General features: G+C 42.7%; 2 protein-coding genes across 23 annotated transcripts in view; one reads left to right on the forward strand and one right to left on the reverse strand.

The window, feature by feature from the left end:
- Window positions 1-173: 173 nt before the first annotated feature.
- Window positions 174-2,358, forward strand: zar1 (zygote arrest 1). The gene is made up of 4 exons (XM_029707575.1): window positions 174-865; window positions 1,637-1,729; window positions 1,808-1,882; window positions 1,984-2,358. The coding sequence occupies exons 1-4, from the start codon at window positions 188-190 to the stop codon at window positions 2,125-2,127; spliced, it is 990 nt and encodes a 329-aa protein (XP_029563435.1). The 5' UTR covers window positions 174-187; the 3' UTR covers window positions 2,128-2,358.
- Window positions 2,359-3,379: 1,021 nt separating this feature from the next.
- fryl (furry homolog, like) overlaps window positions 3,380-17,821 on the reverse strand; it is a 100,423-nt gene continuing 85,981 nt past the window's right edge. For 19 of the 22 annotated variants that reach the window (XM_029707571.1, XM_029707570.1, XM_029707564.1 and 16 more), the window contains 6 exons: window positions 10,728-10,826; window positions 9,884-9,952; window positions 7,466-7,483; window positions 6,483-6,593; window positions 5,443-5,636; window positions 3,380-5,304 (listed from right to left, as the gene is read on the reverse strand). In XM_029707571.1, the coding sequence (XP_029563431.1) occupies window positions 5,073-5,304; window positions 5,443-5,636; window positions 6,483-6,593; window positions 7,466-7,483; window positions 9,884-9,952; window positions 10,728-10,826 (723 nt within the window). In that variant the 3' untranslated portion in view covers window positions 3,380-5,072. The remainder of the gene's footprint in view (window positions 5,305-5,442; window positions 5,637-6,482; window positions 6,594-7,465; window positions 7,484-9,883; window positions 9,953-10,727; window positions 10,827-17,821) is intronic. The other 3 variants (XM_029707554.1, XM_029707563.1, XM_029707572.1) reach the window with 1 other exon arrangement.

The following is a 17,821-nucleotide window of genomic DNA, read 5'->3' on the forward strand; positions in this document are numbered from 1 at the left end:
AGGGGAAAAAAATCTACTGACACTTCTGCATTCCGTCATCTTGTGACGTTTCATGTTATTTGCGGCTTCAGAGTGATTGATTTTTGAGGCTAATTAGGACTGCCACACCTGATTACAATTAATGAAATCGTGTGTCGTCAATCTATTTAAATTTGTCAACCAAACCACCAGAATTGGCTGAGCAAAAATGGCTACATATTTAGATAGGTCAATCGACAACTATTTATATTCATCCTACAACCCTTACTCTGGCAGGTATCCAAAACCAAAAGGTGTGGGCTGGAGAAACAAAAACGATTTGGCCAACTATGCCGACACAGAGGCGTACATTGATAACCACCATCGGGCGCAACTTAAAATCCTTTTATCCCAAATAAACCCCAATCTTACACCGAGGCTACGGAAAGCAAACACCAAAGACGTCGCGGTGCAGGTCAATCCGAAGAAGGATGTTTCTGTGCAGTGTTCCCTCGGCCCACGGACCCTCATAGCCAGAAAGCGAGACACTTTGCGCAAGAGAAGACAAGAAGAGACCCAGACATCCGGTAGTCCAGGGAGCTCTGTGGGAGGCGTGCGTTACCCTCGCACTCTGGCAGTCTACTCCCCTATCGCGTCTAGGAGACTTGCATCCTTTCTAGAATATGACAAAGTTGAGTCGAGACAAGCACAGACCGGTGACCCACCTGAAACCGTTAAGATTGGGAAAAAGGATGAAGGTGAGAAGTCTGAGGACAAAACAGAAAAGGCAAAAGACGAAAATACTTGGCCACATACAAAAGCTAGTAATACTGACCAATCAGTTATGACGGAGGGCGTCAAAGCCAATCAGGATGGTTCGGAAGTCAAGGCCCGCGTGAGGTTTCAGGTTAGCGCCATACTCTCACACTAGTCACCCAGGCTGAAACAAACCCACACACTTCTTTACATTGACAGTCATTTTGAAGGTGGAAGCTGTGTAGAACGTCGTTGTCAACGTTTAGATGGAACAATATGGAAACTAGACTTTTTCCACAATTTCTTTCCCATAGGGGATTTTAGACGTATGCTGTTTCACGTAAGCATACCGTGACGTTTAGATAACCATGTAAATCTCTTGATAAGATGATTTATCAATAGTCGCTCTTTTCTAATTCGAAAATGCTAATTACGTCAAAGTTGACGTCATGCGAAACTTCAAATCCCTGCCAACTCCTGCATGTCATTTCTAGCTGACACCTTTGGTAACGGGTATAGCGTCAATTTAAAACTTGCACAAGAAAGTTCAGAATTGTACATTTCTAAAGCAATTTAGCCAATTTATTCATTACTACATTTGGTAACCATTAGATGGTTAAGCCAGAGATTCTTACTTTTCCCTCAATTCAGTGGTCTTGTCCAGATCATGGCATCTGTAATGTTTTGCTAGCCACATTACCAGCTAATTAGCGTTTCATTTTGGGTGTGAATATATTAAGTCACATTGTCCGAGAGATTTACACCTATCAAAACTGCATGCCAGGGTAAGTCTACACGGCCCTTATTTTAAGTGTTTCTAAAATCCCCTTTGGGGAAAAAACGATTGGAACCATTTCCCTGTTTGACCACTAGGTTTTATAGGTATTATGACACCTATTGTGGTACTCTATGCCATCCCCAGTTTTTGGAGCAGAAGTATGGGTACTATCACTGCAGAGACTGTAACCTGCGTTGGGAGAGTGCATATGTTTGGTGCGTCCATGGAACGAGCAAGGTATAGTACGCTGGTCTATTCACTCCCTGTACTATGTTATTCATCTGGTAGTGCCTCTAATCAAGTCTTCTTTTTCAGGTCTACTTCAAGCAGTTCTGTAGAACATGCCAGAAGTCCTTCAACCCCTACCGTGTTGAGGACATAACCTGTCAGGTAAGAATCTAGGCTTCTGTACTATACATTGTTAAACTGACATACAAACCATAACGTGACACTATAGACTTGGGTCCTCCATGTCCACTCTGTGTCCACAGACTTGCAACAAGGCGCGCTGCATGTGCCAAGTGACCCCGCGCCACGTTGACCCCAAACGCCCCCACAGACAGGATCTGTGTGGCAGGTGCAAGGGCAAGAGGCTTTCCTGTGACCTCACCTTCAGTTTCAAATACATCATCTAGCAGGAACCTGCACATTAACCTTCACCCCTCCCTCCATCCCCATCCCCATCACAGCCAATTTAAGTCCTGCAGGAAGTCCTTCGGTGCAGAGAAGCTCTCATGCACATTTAATGAGGCTCTGGGATGTGGGCTAATACTTGAGATTTTTATTTTCTGTTGCCTTTATTTGAGTTACGAAGGAGATTGCACGAAAACACTACTTGATGTTAAATAAAATGGCAATACCCAGCAGTCTGCGTTCTCCCTCACCCAGTGTCTAGGATAACTGATTTGAAATATTGACTACATACTCAAATCAAATTGTCACATGCTTTGTAAACTGGTGTAGACAAAGTGAAAGGCTTACAGGCCCTTCCCAGCAGTGCAAAGGAAATAAACAAATTAACTTTGCTATTGATGTGCAGGGGAACAAGGTAATTAAGAAGCACTGCATGAATGTGGACACCTGCTCATTTTAAAATCATGGGTGGTGATGTACTGCACCTTGCGGTCAGTTGCCATACCAAGTAATCGTGCAGCCAAGATGTTCAATGGTAAAGCTGTAGACTTGAGGGCCCATGCCCAAACTTCTCAGCCTCCTGAAGGGATAAAGGTATTGTGAACTTGACACTTTCCTGTAGTCCACGATCAGCTCCTTTGATGTTGAGGGAGTTTGTCCTGGCAAGAGGGGACTAAGCACACCGGATGCATTTCCTAACCTCACCACCTGGGAGGGCCTGTCAGGAGGTTCAGTCCCAGGGTCCTGAGCTTAGAGAGCTGTAGTCAACAGCATAGGTGTTCCTTGGGTCCAGGGTGTCTGTTGAGCCATGATCAGCCTTTTATGGCTACAGATGTGCACACAAGTACAGTGGTTTAGATGCTAATCTGACTGTCAGTGGTGCACGCTTGTAGAACGTCTGCCATTAACTAAAATTGAAAATTCAGGCAATGGTCTCTTGAATTGGAACTAAAGCATGGTCTTTGGTTGTAGAGAACTGACAAGCCGTGCCTCTAGGGTAGCTAACTAGACATGACTAGTGACGTCAGAGGCGTATAGGCTCTTTATGCCTGACTTACCAGCCATTATAAACCCATTGCTGAGGAGTGTGAGGTTACTGGAGCTCAGAGCTCTGCAGCATGGTTCAAGCTTAACTCTGCTGCCAATGTACTGAATGTAGCCTTTCACGGTACAACTTACTCAGTCTGTTGGCTTCTCACCCAAACGTGCTGGTGTGGATAGTGTAGCCCTCTATTGTTGTCGGAAAACAAGAGATTCATATGATCAGGTTTTTATTCATCCAGAGAGAAGGCTGGTATGTGAGATGACAAAAAAAAGTAAAAGTAATCCAGTAATGCACCTCTACAATTATTTTCCAAGTAAATAATATATCCATTCAAATGCAATAGACAAGTTCTCTCTGTGAGGAATGAGTACAGTGATCGTTTACAATGTGCCATGACAAGTTTCCTGCAACACTTTCAAACATCTAGTTCATGCCCTGCAATTCGGCAGGCAGCAAGCAGTGCCTTTTCAGAAGCAAAAGCACAGCTTTAATGGCAGCAGTTTCCCCTCAGAGCACAGGGCCATGGCACACCACCAGTGCACCGCTGGGATCTGCTAATATGGACGAACACGGGCCTCAATTTCCCCTCATAAGGCTTTTTAGCGTGACCTGTGCTGGGGTACAGGGCCAACATGGAGATCACAGTGGAGAGAAGGAATGCATATGGCTGGGCTGGTCCAACAGGAAGCAGAATCTACACTAGCAAGCGCCTTTAACCAGTTCCTCTGACCCCTAAGCACATGAACCGTGACTCCCACCAGGCAGGCCAGTCTGGGAGATTCTTTAAGTTTGTGTGACAAGATTATAATAGCGGTGCGGGTCATTAGTTACTCAGTATCTGCTCTGGGTTCTCTCTTCTCGCATTAGCTTCATAAATCTAATTCAGATTAACAGTGCATTTCACAAAAGTACAAGAAAAAAAAAATACTGGTTTTACACTATACATTTTCTAAAATATATACAGAGTAAAATAAGTTAATGTTTCCATAATGAGTTGTAGCCAGTCTCCACTTCTGTGCAATTATATGCATGTGTGCGTGCGAGTGTATACAAGAATATATATACACCACACAGCCTAAAGTCTCTACAGGCAGCTACTTATTTGGTTACAGAGTGAGATTCATTAGAAGACCTGTTGAAGATGATGCTCTTCTCCAATGCAAGTCAAACTTAATGCAGGTCAATAAACAGATACATGTATCTTTTTACAGTCCCTGTGGTGAACAGCTCCCCTAGGGTTACAATTACATGTTAAATATCCTTACATTTACAACCTAGGATGTTAGCTCTAATAAAAAATAGTACATTTGTCAAAAAAATATTCTTGCAGTGCTTTTCTCTTTCAAGCATGCTTTTGAACACTTTTTGTGTGTTTGTTTCTGAATCCTGACAGGGATTGCCTGTCCTCTCACACACCCATCCGGTTTCCTTCCGGACTGACCAAGTCTCTCATGCTCCAACTCTACTGCTATGAGAACACCACATCGTCTCCCTGACCGAACCCCAGGCCCCATCCAGTCTCCTGAAAGGGCCTGAGGCGGCCACTGGCCAATATGGGAGGCCCATCTGGTAATTTCCGCCAAAACGCTTCCAGTTTAGCATCATCATCCTCCTTCTCACTCCCGGGCCAGTCGTCACCAGTCACATAATACCACGACTTATTGCAGCTGAATTTTGCAAGTTGGCTTATTCTGGGAAAACAGATATTAGCTTTAAGTATTTGATATATGTAATATATATTAATATGAGTCAGTTATTCCCACACATCCTTTAGCCCTTATAGGTGGAGTCTGTTCTGTCCTCCCCTGACACACCTTCCCAGCCTCCAGAGCAGATGGGAACTGTGAGTGGTACGGGGGGGTTGCTCTAGTCCAGTCAAGTCCAGGCTTTGTGCCTGAAGCCTTACAGTCCAGTGGTCTGGGGGGCCTGGCAGGCCTGAGCCTGGCTCAGAGCCTCTCTGATCTGCAGGTTGAGCTCCATGAGGCGCCCGTTGGCCTGGGACAGGTCCCTGCTGGGTCCCACCACAGCCAGGCAGCCCGTCTGGCCCAGCGACTGCTGACGGAAGTAGATGTGCAGTAGAGTCTGGACCGCGTCGTCTGACTCGTTCCCAAAGATGTCGTTAGGCCACAGAGACCTAGTGGAGAGGGAGGAGAAGGGCATCAGCGCTGAGGTTTAAGAGCAGATACAGGACTGTAGACTACACACATGACAAGCCTGTGTAGTCTATACATTGAGGAATAGCTGTGGGATACAAGATATGTTGTTTCTTTACCTGAAGGTTTTGACCTGTGTGAGGGCGGAGCCAAAGTCTCTGGCCCTCAGGGTCTCGATCAGTGATTGGATGGCCGTCTCAGTGCTGGTCTGGGAGGCATCAGACACACCCACATCCTCCTGTCCATCAACCCCAGACTCCGCCTGCTTCAAACAGCTCTCCAGGATGGCCAGCTCCTCTGACATGTTGGTCACCTTGGAGACACACATACATCCAAAGTTCAGATAACCGCAGAGATAATCTCACGTGTGTTTGTGCACGTCAAAGTCTGTGCAGCAATGCAGTTAGTATTGACGTGTGATTAACTGGAATAGCTGACCCTTTCTGCATGTGAGAAAAGAGTCAAATCTCATTCAGGGATTTAATGAGATTAAAGCCATAAGACAGCAGGGCTAGATAGCAAGGCTACCCCTCAGCAGAACATCCAGCCACTGTGTCAGTGCTTGTCTGTCTTGTCTGCAAAATTGTGTGTGAGAGAGATAGAAAAAGAGCATATACACAGAGGCATCTTTTAAAATGTTAACATTCAATCTTAAGGACACATTTGTACGTAATCATTTACAATAACAGCTCACGACTTTACAGAACGACTATTACTGTTACAGTATCTTTAAATTCCAAAACGCATGTGTGTGATATGTACAAGAAATTTGTTTAATTTAGCGTGTGCATTGTCACTGCTGGTTTCCCTGCCAGGGAAGATGGGAGAAATGCAGGCGGCCTCCGTGTCTCTCATGCTTTCCTGAACCAACCTGAAGCCCAATTAAAGAACTCTTCGGGGAAGGGAAAGTAAAATAACAACCCACCATCTCCATCCCTGTGTTGACCTCACACACACGGCATGATGGGTATGACCTGAAAGGCTCCAAGCATGCTTGAGTGGGTGACTTAACAATGTTTCTTTTAGGCTTGTCATCTAAATAAATGACCTAAACTGATTCCTATTACCACAGCTTCTTCTAAAACCACCCACCTTTAATGTTCCACTACCCATACCCTGTCGAGTAAAGTGTTTGGGTGTAAACCCCCCCCAGCCTCACCTCTGCTTCTCTCTTGATGGTGTCCACACGACTGATGAGCTTACAGTAGGCCTGGAAGAGCAGCAGCAGCTGGAAGTGCAGCTTATAGAGCCTGCGACACAGCTCCAGCTCCTACAGAGAGACCAGAGACGGTCAACACACCTCTCACACTCCCACACACTATAGCCACACAGGCCTCTGGGCAGAGCAGATGGATATCCTGGGTTATCAAGAGTGGGAGGAGATGAAATGGTTAAAGAGGCCCAGTGTGGAGTGGAGCGATGGTCCCTACAGAGACCGGATAACCTGACGAGGCCCAGAGCCATAGGTGAGGGTCTAGCTAGCACTATTAACCAGCTATTAACCAGCTATTAACCAACCACAGGCTGCCATCATTAGCCACGGGGGACTGGGTTATATACCGACCATCACCACCTGTCTGTCTGGCCCCCTATGGTTAAGGTACAGTATGTCCAAGCACAGAAATATACTGACCAAATATGTGACTGGAATTATCAAACATTGTCCCTAATCCAGGAAAATATGATGGAAAAATGGGAATTTGAACAGATATGGGAATGGAGCAATAAGCATGCAAAATGAAGGTAGACTAAACATGGCTTCACAGGTCTCTCTCTCCGTCCTCTCCTCCCCATAACCCAGGGCAACATCCCCCTCTCAAATCAGGTAGACAACTACTACAATGATTGAGAGATTTTACATCTGCTGTCAAATCAGAAGGGAAGAGGGAGGGGTTAAGAAGTTGATTCAGTCAAAGGCGAAGCCAAAAGTAACACATAAATAACGATTATAAACAGTATGATTTGGGTAGATGTGGACTGTAGCCGAGTTATATGAGAGAGGGGTGGAGTCAGAGTGGGAGGGCCCAGGCCGTTGTTGGTTGACGACGGCAGCAGGTACATATGGAGAGGGATGAGATGATAAGCGTGTTGTCCGGACATCATGATTATATTAGAGTCTAGAATACTTAGAGAACCACTTACTGCTAGTTTTTCCATTTGCTAAGCAAGAGGGTGAGCAGGTCACAAAAACAACAAACAAAACAGGAAGAGAGAAAGACCAAGAATTAGTGAGCTTTCACATCGCAACTCTGATACAGTGACCTGACAGGAGAGGAGTGGCGGGGTAACAACCACTCCATCCTAACACCTTGTTCTCAGGTCAGGGGGGCTCAGTCCCAACAATGGTTCTTAGAGAACACAGCAGTGTAGAAATACAGAGACAGAAAACAAAGAAGGATGTAGACAGAGCGAGAGAAGGGGGACAGAGAATCTGAAGAGAAGAGAATGGGGAGAAGTGGGAGGGGGTGATGTAGATGAGAACGGTGAATGAGTATGTGCTCCTCTGCTTGTCACAGTGCAACAGAGCTTTAGTCTGGAATAGCTCCTCTTTCACAGCCAAGTATGTCCTCTGACCTGAAAGAAAGGGGGAGAGGGAGGGGAGCAAGCAGAAATCTATAACCTCCAGCAGTGTGGTCAGAATACTAAACAATATTAGGGGACAGGGGGAGACCACGCAGTTGAGGCACCCGGCTGACCTCAGATCAGCTACAGTGCATTCGGAAAGTATTCAGACCCCTTGACTTTTTCACAATGTGTTACATTACAGCCTTATTCTAAAATTGATTAAATTGTTTCCCCCCCTCAATCAATCTACAAACAATAACCCATAATGACAAAGCAAAAACTAAGACAAAATATTTTAGCAAATAAATATGCCATTTCCATAAGTATTCAGACCCTTTACGCAGTACTTTGTTGCAGCAATTATAGCCTAGAGTCTTCTTGGGTATGACGCTACAAGCTGGCACACCTGTATTTGGGGATTTCCTCCCATTCTTCTCTGCAGATCCTCTCAAGCTCTGTCAGGTTGGATGGGGAGCGTTGCTGCACAGCTATTTTTAGGTCTCTTCAGAGATGTTTGATCGGGTTCAAGTCCGGCCTCTGGTTGGGCTACTCAAGGACATTCAGAGACTTGTCCCGAAGCCACTCCTGTGTCATCTTGGCTGTGTGCTTAGGGTCATTGTCCTGTTCGAAGGTGAACCTTTGCCCCAGTCTGAGGCCCTGAGCAGGTTTTCATCAAGGATCTCTGTACTTTGCTCCGTTCATCTTTCCCTCAATACTGACAAGTCTCCCAGTCCCTGTCACTGAAAAACATCCCTACAGCATGATGCTGCCACCACCATGCTTCACCATAGGGATGGTGCCAGGTTACCTCCAGAAGTGACACTTAGCATTCAGGCCAAAGATTTCAATCTTGGTTTAATCAGACCAGAGAATCTTGTTGCTCATGATCTGAGAGTCCTTTAGGCAAACTCCAAGCTGGTTGTCATGTGCCTTTTACTGAGGAGTGGCTTCCATCTGGGCACTCTACCATAAAGGCCTGATTGGTGGAGTGCTGCAGAGATGGTTATCCTTCTGGAAGGTTCTCTCATCTCCACAGAGGAACTCTGGAGCTCTGTCAGAGTGACCATCGTGTTCTTGGTCACCTCCCTGACCAAGGCCCTTCTCCCCCGATTGCTCAGTTTGGCTGGGCTACCAGCTCTAGGAAGAATCTTGGTGGTTCTAAACTTCTTCCATTTAAGAACGATGGAGTCCACTGTGTTCTTGGGGACCTTCAATGCTGCAGAAATGTTTTGGTACCCTTCCCCAGATCTGTGCCTCGACACAATCCTGTCTCGGAGCTCTACGGACAATTCCTTCGACCTCCTGGCTTGGTTTTTGCTCTGACATGCACTGTCAACTGTGGGACCTTCTATAGACAAGTGTGTGTGCGCCTTTCCAAATCATGTCCAATCAATTGAATTTACCACAGGTGGACTCCCATCAAGTTGTAGAAACATCTCAAGGATGATCAATGGAAACAGGATGCACCAGAGCTCAATTTCAAGTCTCATAGCAAAGAGTCTGAATACTTATGTAAATAAGGTATTTCTGTTTTGGATTTTTTTTAAATTTACAAACATTTCTAAAAACCTGTTTTAGCTTCATCACTTAGGGGAATTGTGTGTAGATTGATGAGGGAACATTTTTTAAATACATTTTAGAATAAGGCTGTAACGTAACAAAATGTACATCTACTATGATGAGCTGAAGTAATACTGGCTTTAGGAACAGTGGACAGACCAGGGTTAAGTGGCCAAAGGATGTGTAAGAGACTTTTTGTCTCCTTTGAGGCTCTAATTATGTCAATGAGCTTGTAGGAAATTAAAACATTTTGTTGAGGATGAGGGGATATAAATGTATTTTCTCAAATAAAATGTTTCAATAGGCATGTTCCCATGCTTATCGAGTGTTTGATTGCATTAGAAAAGGCACACATGAAAACAAAACAGACTTTGTAGTCACATTTTTCTACACATGTAATAATGCTGTGTTCAGATGTGTGTGGGTTAGTCATACCTGTGCCTGAGTGTTGGGTCGTTGGTTGCCATCTTTGTCGCCAAACGTCTTCCTGCAGTTCTCCAGCCACTGTGGGCATTGGATAAGGGAGGAAGGGAGTGCGTGAATACGTCATGAGATTGATAGCAGTCTATGCAAGTCTACTTTTCTTTGAACTGTGTGTGTGTAGGGGTTGGGGGGGTAGATTTAATAAGAGCGCTGTACTTAGCGAATTAAAGAGGGTCTGTTCTAGTGCAGCGGGGCGGAGATCAATCCTCAAGGGACCGCACCAATCTCATTCAATTAGCACCCCAGCATCCCCAAGCCCTCTCTGCATCCCTCTCTGTCTCTCGCAATCACATCTGTCCTCTTTACCCCTTCCTCCCCATCTCTCCTTCCTCCCCTCCTATCCGTCCCTCTAACTGATTTAGGAGCGCCGGGAATATTTTTAGCCCGTCAGCAGGGGATGTCGCTAGCAATGTGGATGCTAAATCCACTCATTCTCCCTGTGATACAATGGCTGACCCGACGATGAGACACCCAACCCATTTACCTCCTTATGACTCAGTTCATTGTCACTGTTGTGTTCTCTCAGCCTCTTCCTCCCTGATCTGGAGGGGAAATGTGTAATCTAGAGTCTTCCTCGCTAGGAATGAGAGGCCATTGAAGTACCACCAGTGGTTTGGTGCAGGGATGGTCTGAGTACAGATATGTGGTATGATCATTAGCCATAATTGGATGGAATAAGGATGTGGGATTGTGTGATCTAGGGTTTCAGGAAACAGTTGGTAAGAGTGTACTGTAGCTAGGGATGAGAGTATGTACTGTATAGCAGCTGTAAATGAGGATGAGATGGAGAGCTCACCTCCTCGGCCGCCTCCCTCTTGCCATTGTAGGTGTCCAGGTGTTCCTGCAACTCCAGCACACTAAACTTCAGAGTCTCCAGCAGTCCACATGAGACCAACTACGACACAAACAGACCCGACAACACATATTCAATAAATATAGTACCTAACTTCCAAGTTGGACCAAACTTTTTTATAACAGTAGCTAGGTTTCTATCCAATTGGTAACAGATTTTCATGCGAATATTCTAAAATCTGCATAAAGAAAATGTGCATTTTCTCTCCAGTGGTGTTTCCACCAAACTGATTTGTTGCGTAGAAAAATCAGTCCGTGATGTAGAGCACACAAAATGTAATTTTTCACTTAAGTGTATTGTATAAAAATTGAAAGTTCAATGTGTTTCCATCCATTTTAAACTTCACATAGAATTGTGAGATAAAGATCTGTCATTCTCATTCAAAGCAAGTGTAAGAAGCGGTAGATCTGTTCTATGTGCGTTGTTTCTATGCATTTGTGTCTTTTACTTTCGGTTTTGTACATCAGCTTCAAACAGCTGAAAATACAATATTTTTGGTTATTGAAAATATATTTCACAGTGGTACAATGATTCTCTACACTATACTTGCTTGATTTGTCACAAACTGAAATTAGGCTAACTATTACAATTTTAGCAACAATGAAATGGAGGAGCGATTTCTGCATATTCCACCTTTAATTGACCACAAAACAAACTTTTAGCAATGGCCCTCTCAATCTCTGGTTAAATGGAAAAACACAGTCCATAAGCGCAGAAGGATCTGGAAAGATTCTACATGAAAGAATGGCCCAGATCCCTTCCAATGTGTTCTCCAATCTTTTAAAGCATTTAAGAAAAAGGTTCAATATCTAGGTTTCCATCCAATTGCAGACTGATTTTCATGCCAATATTAAAAATTCTGCTTAAAGAAAATATGCACGTTTCCACCAAACTCGCTTACGTTTTGATGTACCGAATAAAAGTCTCAAGTTCAATGAGTTTCCATCCATTTTCAACTCTGACAGTTTTGTCACAAAAAAAAATTGTCAAGCATTGATCATCAAGTCATCAGAATAAGACCCTTAATATTTATTGGCAAGGGGCATCAATCTCATCACCGTGCACTTTCACCACCCCTGTGAAGTTCATCATAACTTATTTAAACTGTAGCCTGATAAACTACATGGTTTCCCGAGTCGTAGTGGGAGGACCACACAGCATTTCATCGCGTGACAACTTTACTTGGATATGATGGTTATTATATCAATATTTGCGCATAATGGCGTTCCATCACCATTTCTCACATATTTTTGGGGGTCAAATTAATTATCACAATGTCGAACGAACAAATTCTGTCGGCATTTATAAAATGTTACAGAAACTTAATGTTTCAATCATATTGTGATTAGGGTTGCAAAGGGTCAGAAATTTTCAGGTAAATTTCAAGAATTTTCCCAGAACTTTTCCATGGGAAGTTAAGCCCTGGAATTTGGGGAATTTCACTTCAATTTATAAAAACAAGTTAGCTTATAAACAGTGAATCTTTTTTGTGGGATACACAAGGCAATTCCAGGTCTTGTGGCATATTTTGGTTATACTATCCCCAATTCAAAGGAATTGCAACCCTCTGCATGCACAGTGCATTCTTCCATCACATGTACAGCTGATTCTCAAGATCTTGCACACTAATGAGATGGTATTGAGCCCACACTACTATACGGTCTGAGCCAAGGACTACATGCTTTCTGAAAAGTTTTGATTACAATACTGGGTGGGGTGAATATATTTTATATGATATAGATGATTTTTTTTAAACAGGTGAATAGTAGCCTACAGCAAAGTGTGTTTAAATCATTTCTGCTAGTTAGTTTTTGCTAACATGTGGGTTTAAGCTTGCTTGAGCCTGCTAAATGCGGAGTGTTAATTCACCTGTTTCCATACATTTGAAGTCAGAAGTTTACATACACTTAGGTTGGCGTCATTAAAACTAGTTTTTCAACCACTCCACAAATGTCTTATTAACAAACTATAGTTTTGGCAAGTCGGTTACTTTGCTACTTTGTGCATGACAAGTCATTTTTCCAACAATTGTTTACAGACAGATTATTTCACTTATAACTCACTGTATCACAATTCCAGTGGGTCAGAAGTTTACATACACTAAGTTGACTGTGCCTTTAAACAACTTGCAAAATTCCAGAAAATTATGTCATGGCTTTAGAAGCTCTGATAGGCTAATTGACATCATTTGAGTCAATTGGAGGTGTACCTGTGAATGTATTTCAAGGCCTACCTTCAAACTCAGTGCCTCTTTGCTTGACATCATGGGAAAATCAAAAGAAATCAGCCAAGAACTCAGGGAAAAAAAATTGTAGACCTCCACAAGTCTGGTTCATCCTTGGGAGCAATTTCCAAACGCCTGAAGGTACCACGTTCACCTGTACAAACAATAGTTCGCAAGCATAAACACCATGAGACCACGCAGCTGTCCTACCGCTCAGGAAGGAGACGCGTTCGGTCTCCTAGAGATGAACATACTTTGGTGCAAAAAGTGCAAATCAATCCCAGAACAACAGCAAAGGACCTTGTGAAGATGCTGGAGGAAACGGGTACTAAAGCATCTATATCCACAGTAAAACAAGTCCTATATCGACATAGCCTGAAAGGCCGCTCAGCAAGGAAGAAGCCACTGCTCCAAAACCGCCATAAAAAAGCCAGACTACGGTTTGCAACTGCACATGGGGACAAAGATCGTACTTTTTGGAGAAATGTCCTCTGGTCTGATGAAACAAAAATAAATACAACAACTGTTTGGCCATAATGACCATCGTTATGTTTGGAGGAAAAAGGGGGAGGCTTGCAAGCCGAACAACACCATCCCAACCGTGAAGCACAGGGGTGGCAGCATCATGTTGTGGGGGTGCTTTGCTGCAGGAGGGACTTGTGCACTTCACAAAACAGATGGCATCATGAGGAAGGAATATTATGTGGATATATTGAAGCAACATCTCAAGACATCAGTGAGGAAGTTAAAGCTTGGTCGCAAATGGGTCTTCCAAATGGGACAATGACCCCAAGCATACTTCCAAAGTTGTGGTAAAATGGCTTAAGGACAACAAAGTAAAGGTATTGGAGTGGCCATCACAAAGCCCTGACCTCAATCCTATATAAAATTTGTGGGCAGAAGTGAAAAAGCATGTGCAAGCAAGGAGGCCTACAAACCTGACTCAGTTACACCAGCTCTGTCGGAGGAATGGGCCAAAATTCACCCAACGTATTGTGGAAAGCTTGTGGAAGGCTACACGAAACGTTTGACCCAAGTTAAACAATGTAATTGAGTGTATGTAAACTTCTGACCCACTGGGGATGTGATGAAAGAAATACAAGCTGAAATAAATCACTCTACTATTATTCTGACATTTCACATTCTTAAAATAAAGTGGTGATCCTAACTGACCTAAGACAGGGAATTTTTACTAGGATTAAATGTCAGGAATTGTGAAAAACAGAATTTAAATGTATTTGGCTAAGGTGTATGTAAACTTCCAACTTCAACTGTACATGTTTTATTTTCAAACATTTATCTTACAAAGGAGTTGTTTAAACTAACTGCTTATCTATTTATTTGTACATGCAATTTAATATATATATTTTTTTACACATTTATTTCCTAATCTTTACAGTAAAATGCCATGGGCACTATCTGATGTGTGGAGACATTTCACTGTAGCTAATGTAGAAGGAACAGCTGTGTACATTTGCAAATACTGTGCCAAATCATATGTGAAGAATGCAACAAAGATGCAGAATCATCTGGCCAAGTGCATAAAGTTCCCTCAGCGCTCACAACAAGCAACCTCTGACAAAAGTCCCTCTACTTCTATTCAAGGTGAAAATGTTGATAGCAACAGCTCATGGTCCTGGAATCAGAAGTTTTTTGACTCAATGGAGGAACGTAGTCAGAGAAATGCTGATGAATGTCTTGCTCAAGCTGTGTATGCAACTGGTTCACCTCTGATGCTCACAGGCAATGTGTATTGGAAGAGATTTCTGAATGTTCTTCGCCCAGCATACACCCCTGCAACCAGACATGCTTTATCTACTCATTAGCTGGATGCAGAGTTCAAAAGAGTTCAAGTGAAGTTCAAGCAAATCATAGAGAAGGCAGACTGTATTGCAATCAACTCTGATGGGTGGTCGAATGTTCGTAGGCAAGGAATAATTAACTACATCATCTCCACCCCTCAACCAGTATTCTACAAGAGCACAGACACAAGGGACAACATACACACCAGTCTCTACATTGCAGATGAGCTGAACAACAGAAGTTATTTGCACTGGTGACAGACAATGCTGCGAACATGAAGGCTGCTTGGTCTAAAGTGGAGGATTCCTACCCTCACATCACACCCATTGGCTGTGCTGCTCATGCATTGAATCTGCTCCTCAAGGACATCGTGGCACTGAAAACAATGGATACACTCTACAAGAGACCCAAGGAAATGGTTAGGTATGTGAAGGGTCATCAAGTTATAGCAGCAATCTACCTCACCAAGCAATGTGAGAAGAATAAAGAGCACCATATTGAAGCTGCCCAGCAACATCCGTTGGGGTAATGTTGCCATCATGTTTGACAGTCTCCTGGAGGGGAAGGAGTCTCACCAAGAAATGGCCATATCACAGTCTGCTGATATGGACAGCCCCATCAAGAGGATCTTCCTGGATGATGTATTTTGGGAGAGAGTGGAAAGCAGCCTGAAACCTTTAGCATTGGCCATTGCACGGGGATTGAGGGAGACAATGCTATCCTGTCTTATGTTCAGAATCTGCTTGCAGATGTAAGAGAAGAAATCCATACTGCCCTGCCCACTTCACTGTTGCTCCAAGCAGAGGAAACTGCAGTTCTGAAATGCATCAAAAGCGTGAAGACTTCTGCCTGAAGCCCATACACGCTGCAGCGTACATGTTGGACCCCAATTACACTGGCAAGAGCATCCTGTCTGGTGCAGAGATCAACAAGGCCTATGGTGTCATCACCACCGTGTCTCGCCACCTTGGCCTGGATAAGAGCAAGGTTCTTGGCAGTCTGGCGAAGTACACTTCCAAGTAAGGGCTTTGGGATGGAGATGCAATATGGCAGTCGTGCCAACATATCTCATCAGCCACCTGGTGGAAGGGACTTTGTGGATCTGAGGCTCTTTCCCCTGTTGCCTCCATCATCTTCCAAATCCCACCAACATCAGCCACCTCAGAGCACAACTGGTCCTTGTTTGGGAACACACACACCAAAGCACACAACAGGCTGACCAATACAAGGGTTGAAAAATTGGTGGCCATCTGGGCACATTTTTGGCTTTTTGAGCCTGACAACGAACCATCCTCAACAGGGTTGGAAAGTAACAGTGAAAATGAGGCCTCAGAGTCTGATGTTCAAGAGGGGGACATTGAGGAGGTCCAGGGTGAAGACATGGAAGCCTGAGAGGAAGACAACCAAAGCTTTAGTTTCTAGACTGTCATTTTATAGATGTATGTTGAAAATGTTTTTGGGAGATGTGATGGATCATCCAATATTCCTTTTATTTTCTTTTGTTGTTCAGTGAAATCATCCCAAGTGAAGAGTCGACTCATTTAATTAAAGTTCAATTCATAACAAAATCTATTTTTTTACATTTCTATTGGAAGGATTTAATAATTAGCAATTATGTCTAGTTATGATAAGGTAAAAGGTTTATGCTTCTGTCTCCATACGATATGGTAAATATATCCAATGCAAAAAACATCTACATTTAAATGGTATTAATATAATTTCCATATTTTTCCATTAATTCCCACAGAATGTTTCCACCTCTGAATATTCACCAAAATGTGCAACCCTAGTTGTGATTATATATATATTTTTTAACGGTATTACTTAAGTGTGGATGGAAACATGGTTAGTGCTGTTATCCTCGCAAGGGGAAGGTGCTGAAAACAGGGGATCCAATCATTTTTACTGCCATCTTTGAGATGTTTTTATTTATTAGTTGTTAAACAAAATCTTTCGCTAAGCAATTGTATAAGTATAAATAATATTTTTTTTAAAATGTTGAGCATACAATATAACTCAGTATTCATATTATATATTTTATACAGTATTTTTTGCTCCTCTTTATCAAGGTATCCAATAATTCGGGACCCCACTGTAACATAGAAATGCAGTGAAATAAGGGTTTGTCCCAATTTTGGACAAATCCGTCAAGACACGAATCATGAGAAAGTGTTAAAAATGATACGTATACACGTAGATAAACGTCAGATTATTATCAAAGTGTTAAAAATGATACGTATACACGTAGATAAACGTCAGATTATTATCAAAGTGTTAAAAATGATACGTATACACGTAGATAAACGTCAGATTATTATCAATGTGTTAAAAATGATACGTATACACGTAGATAAACGGCAGATTATTATCAATGTGTTAAAAATGATACGTCTACACGTAGATAAACGGCAGATTATTATCAATGTGTTAAAAATGATACGTATAAACGTAGATAAACGGCAGATTATTATCAAAGTGTTAAAAATGATACGTATACACATAGATAAACGGCAGATTATTATCAAAGTGTTAAAAATGATACGTATACACGTAGATAAACGTCAGATTATTATCAAAGTGTTAAAAATGATACGTATACACGTAGATAAACATCAGATTATTATCAAAGTGTTAAAAATGATACGTATACACGTAGATAAACGTCAGATTATTATCAAAGTGTTAAAAATTATACGTATACACGTAGATAAACGGCAGATTATTATCAATGTGTTAAAAATGATACGTATACAGGTAGATAAACGGCAGATTATTATCAATGACATTTCAACAGCTCCACCGCAGGAAATCCTCACCGGTACCCTAGTTTATAGAAAGACCCTTATACTGTCCATCATGCAATATGCATAACATGAAATTGCATGCATAACAAGCATGGCTAATTAATAACTACTGCCATTGCTAAAAATATCTTAACAAGCATGCTACAATTAGCTTTGTCATTGTTCCCTTTTGAAACCAGAGAGATGGTGCAATATAATCTTTAGAT

The sequence above is a fragment of the Salmo trutta genome, chromosome 22 (assembly GCF_901001165.1).
Source record: "Salmo trutta chromosome 22, fSalTru1.1, whole genome shotgun sequence".
NCBI lineage: Eukaryota > Metazoa > Chordata > Actinopteri > Salmoniformes > Salmonidae > Salmo > Salmo trutta.

Coding starts and splice junctions, on each gene's coding strand:
- zar1 (XM_029707575.1), top strand. CDS start 188: ATGGCTACATATTTAGATAGGTCAATCGACAACTATTTATATTCATCC. Junction 866..1,636: donor AGGCCCGCGTGAGGTTTCAG/GTTAGCGCCATA, acceptor TGCCATCCCCAG/TTTTTGGAGCAGAAGTATGG. Junction 1,883..1,983: donor TTGAGGACATAACCTGTCAG/GTAAGAATCTAG, acceptor CTGTGTCCACAG/ACTTGCAACAAGGCGCGCTG.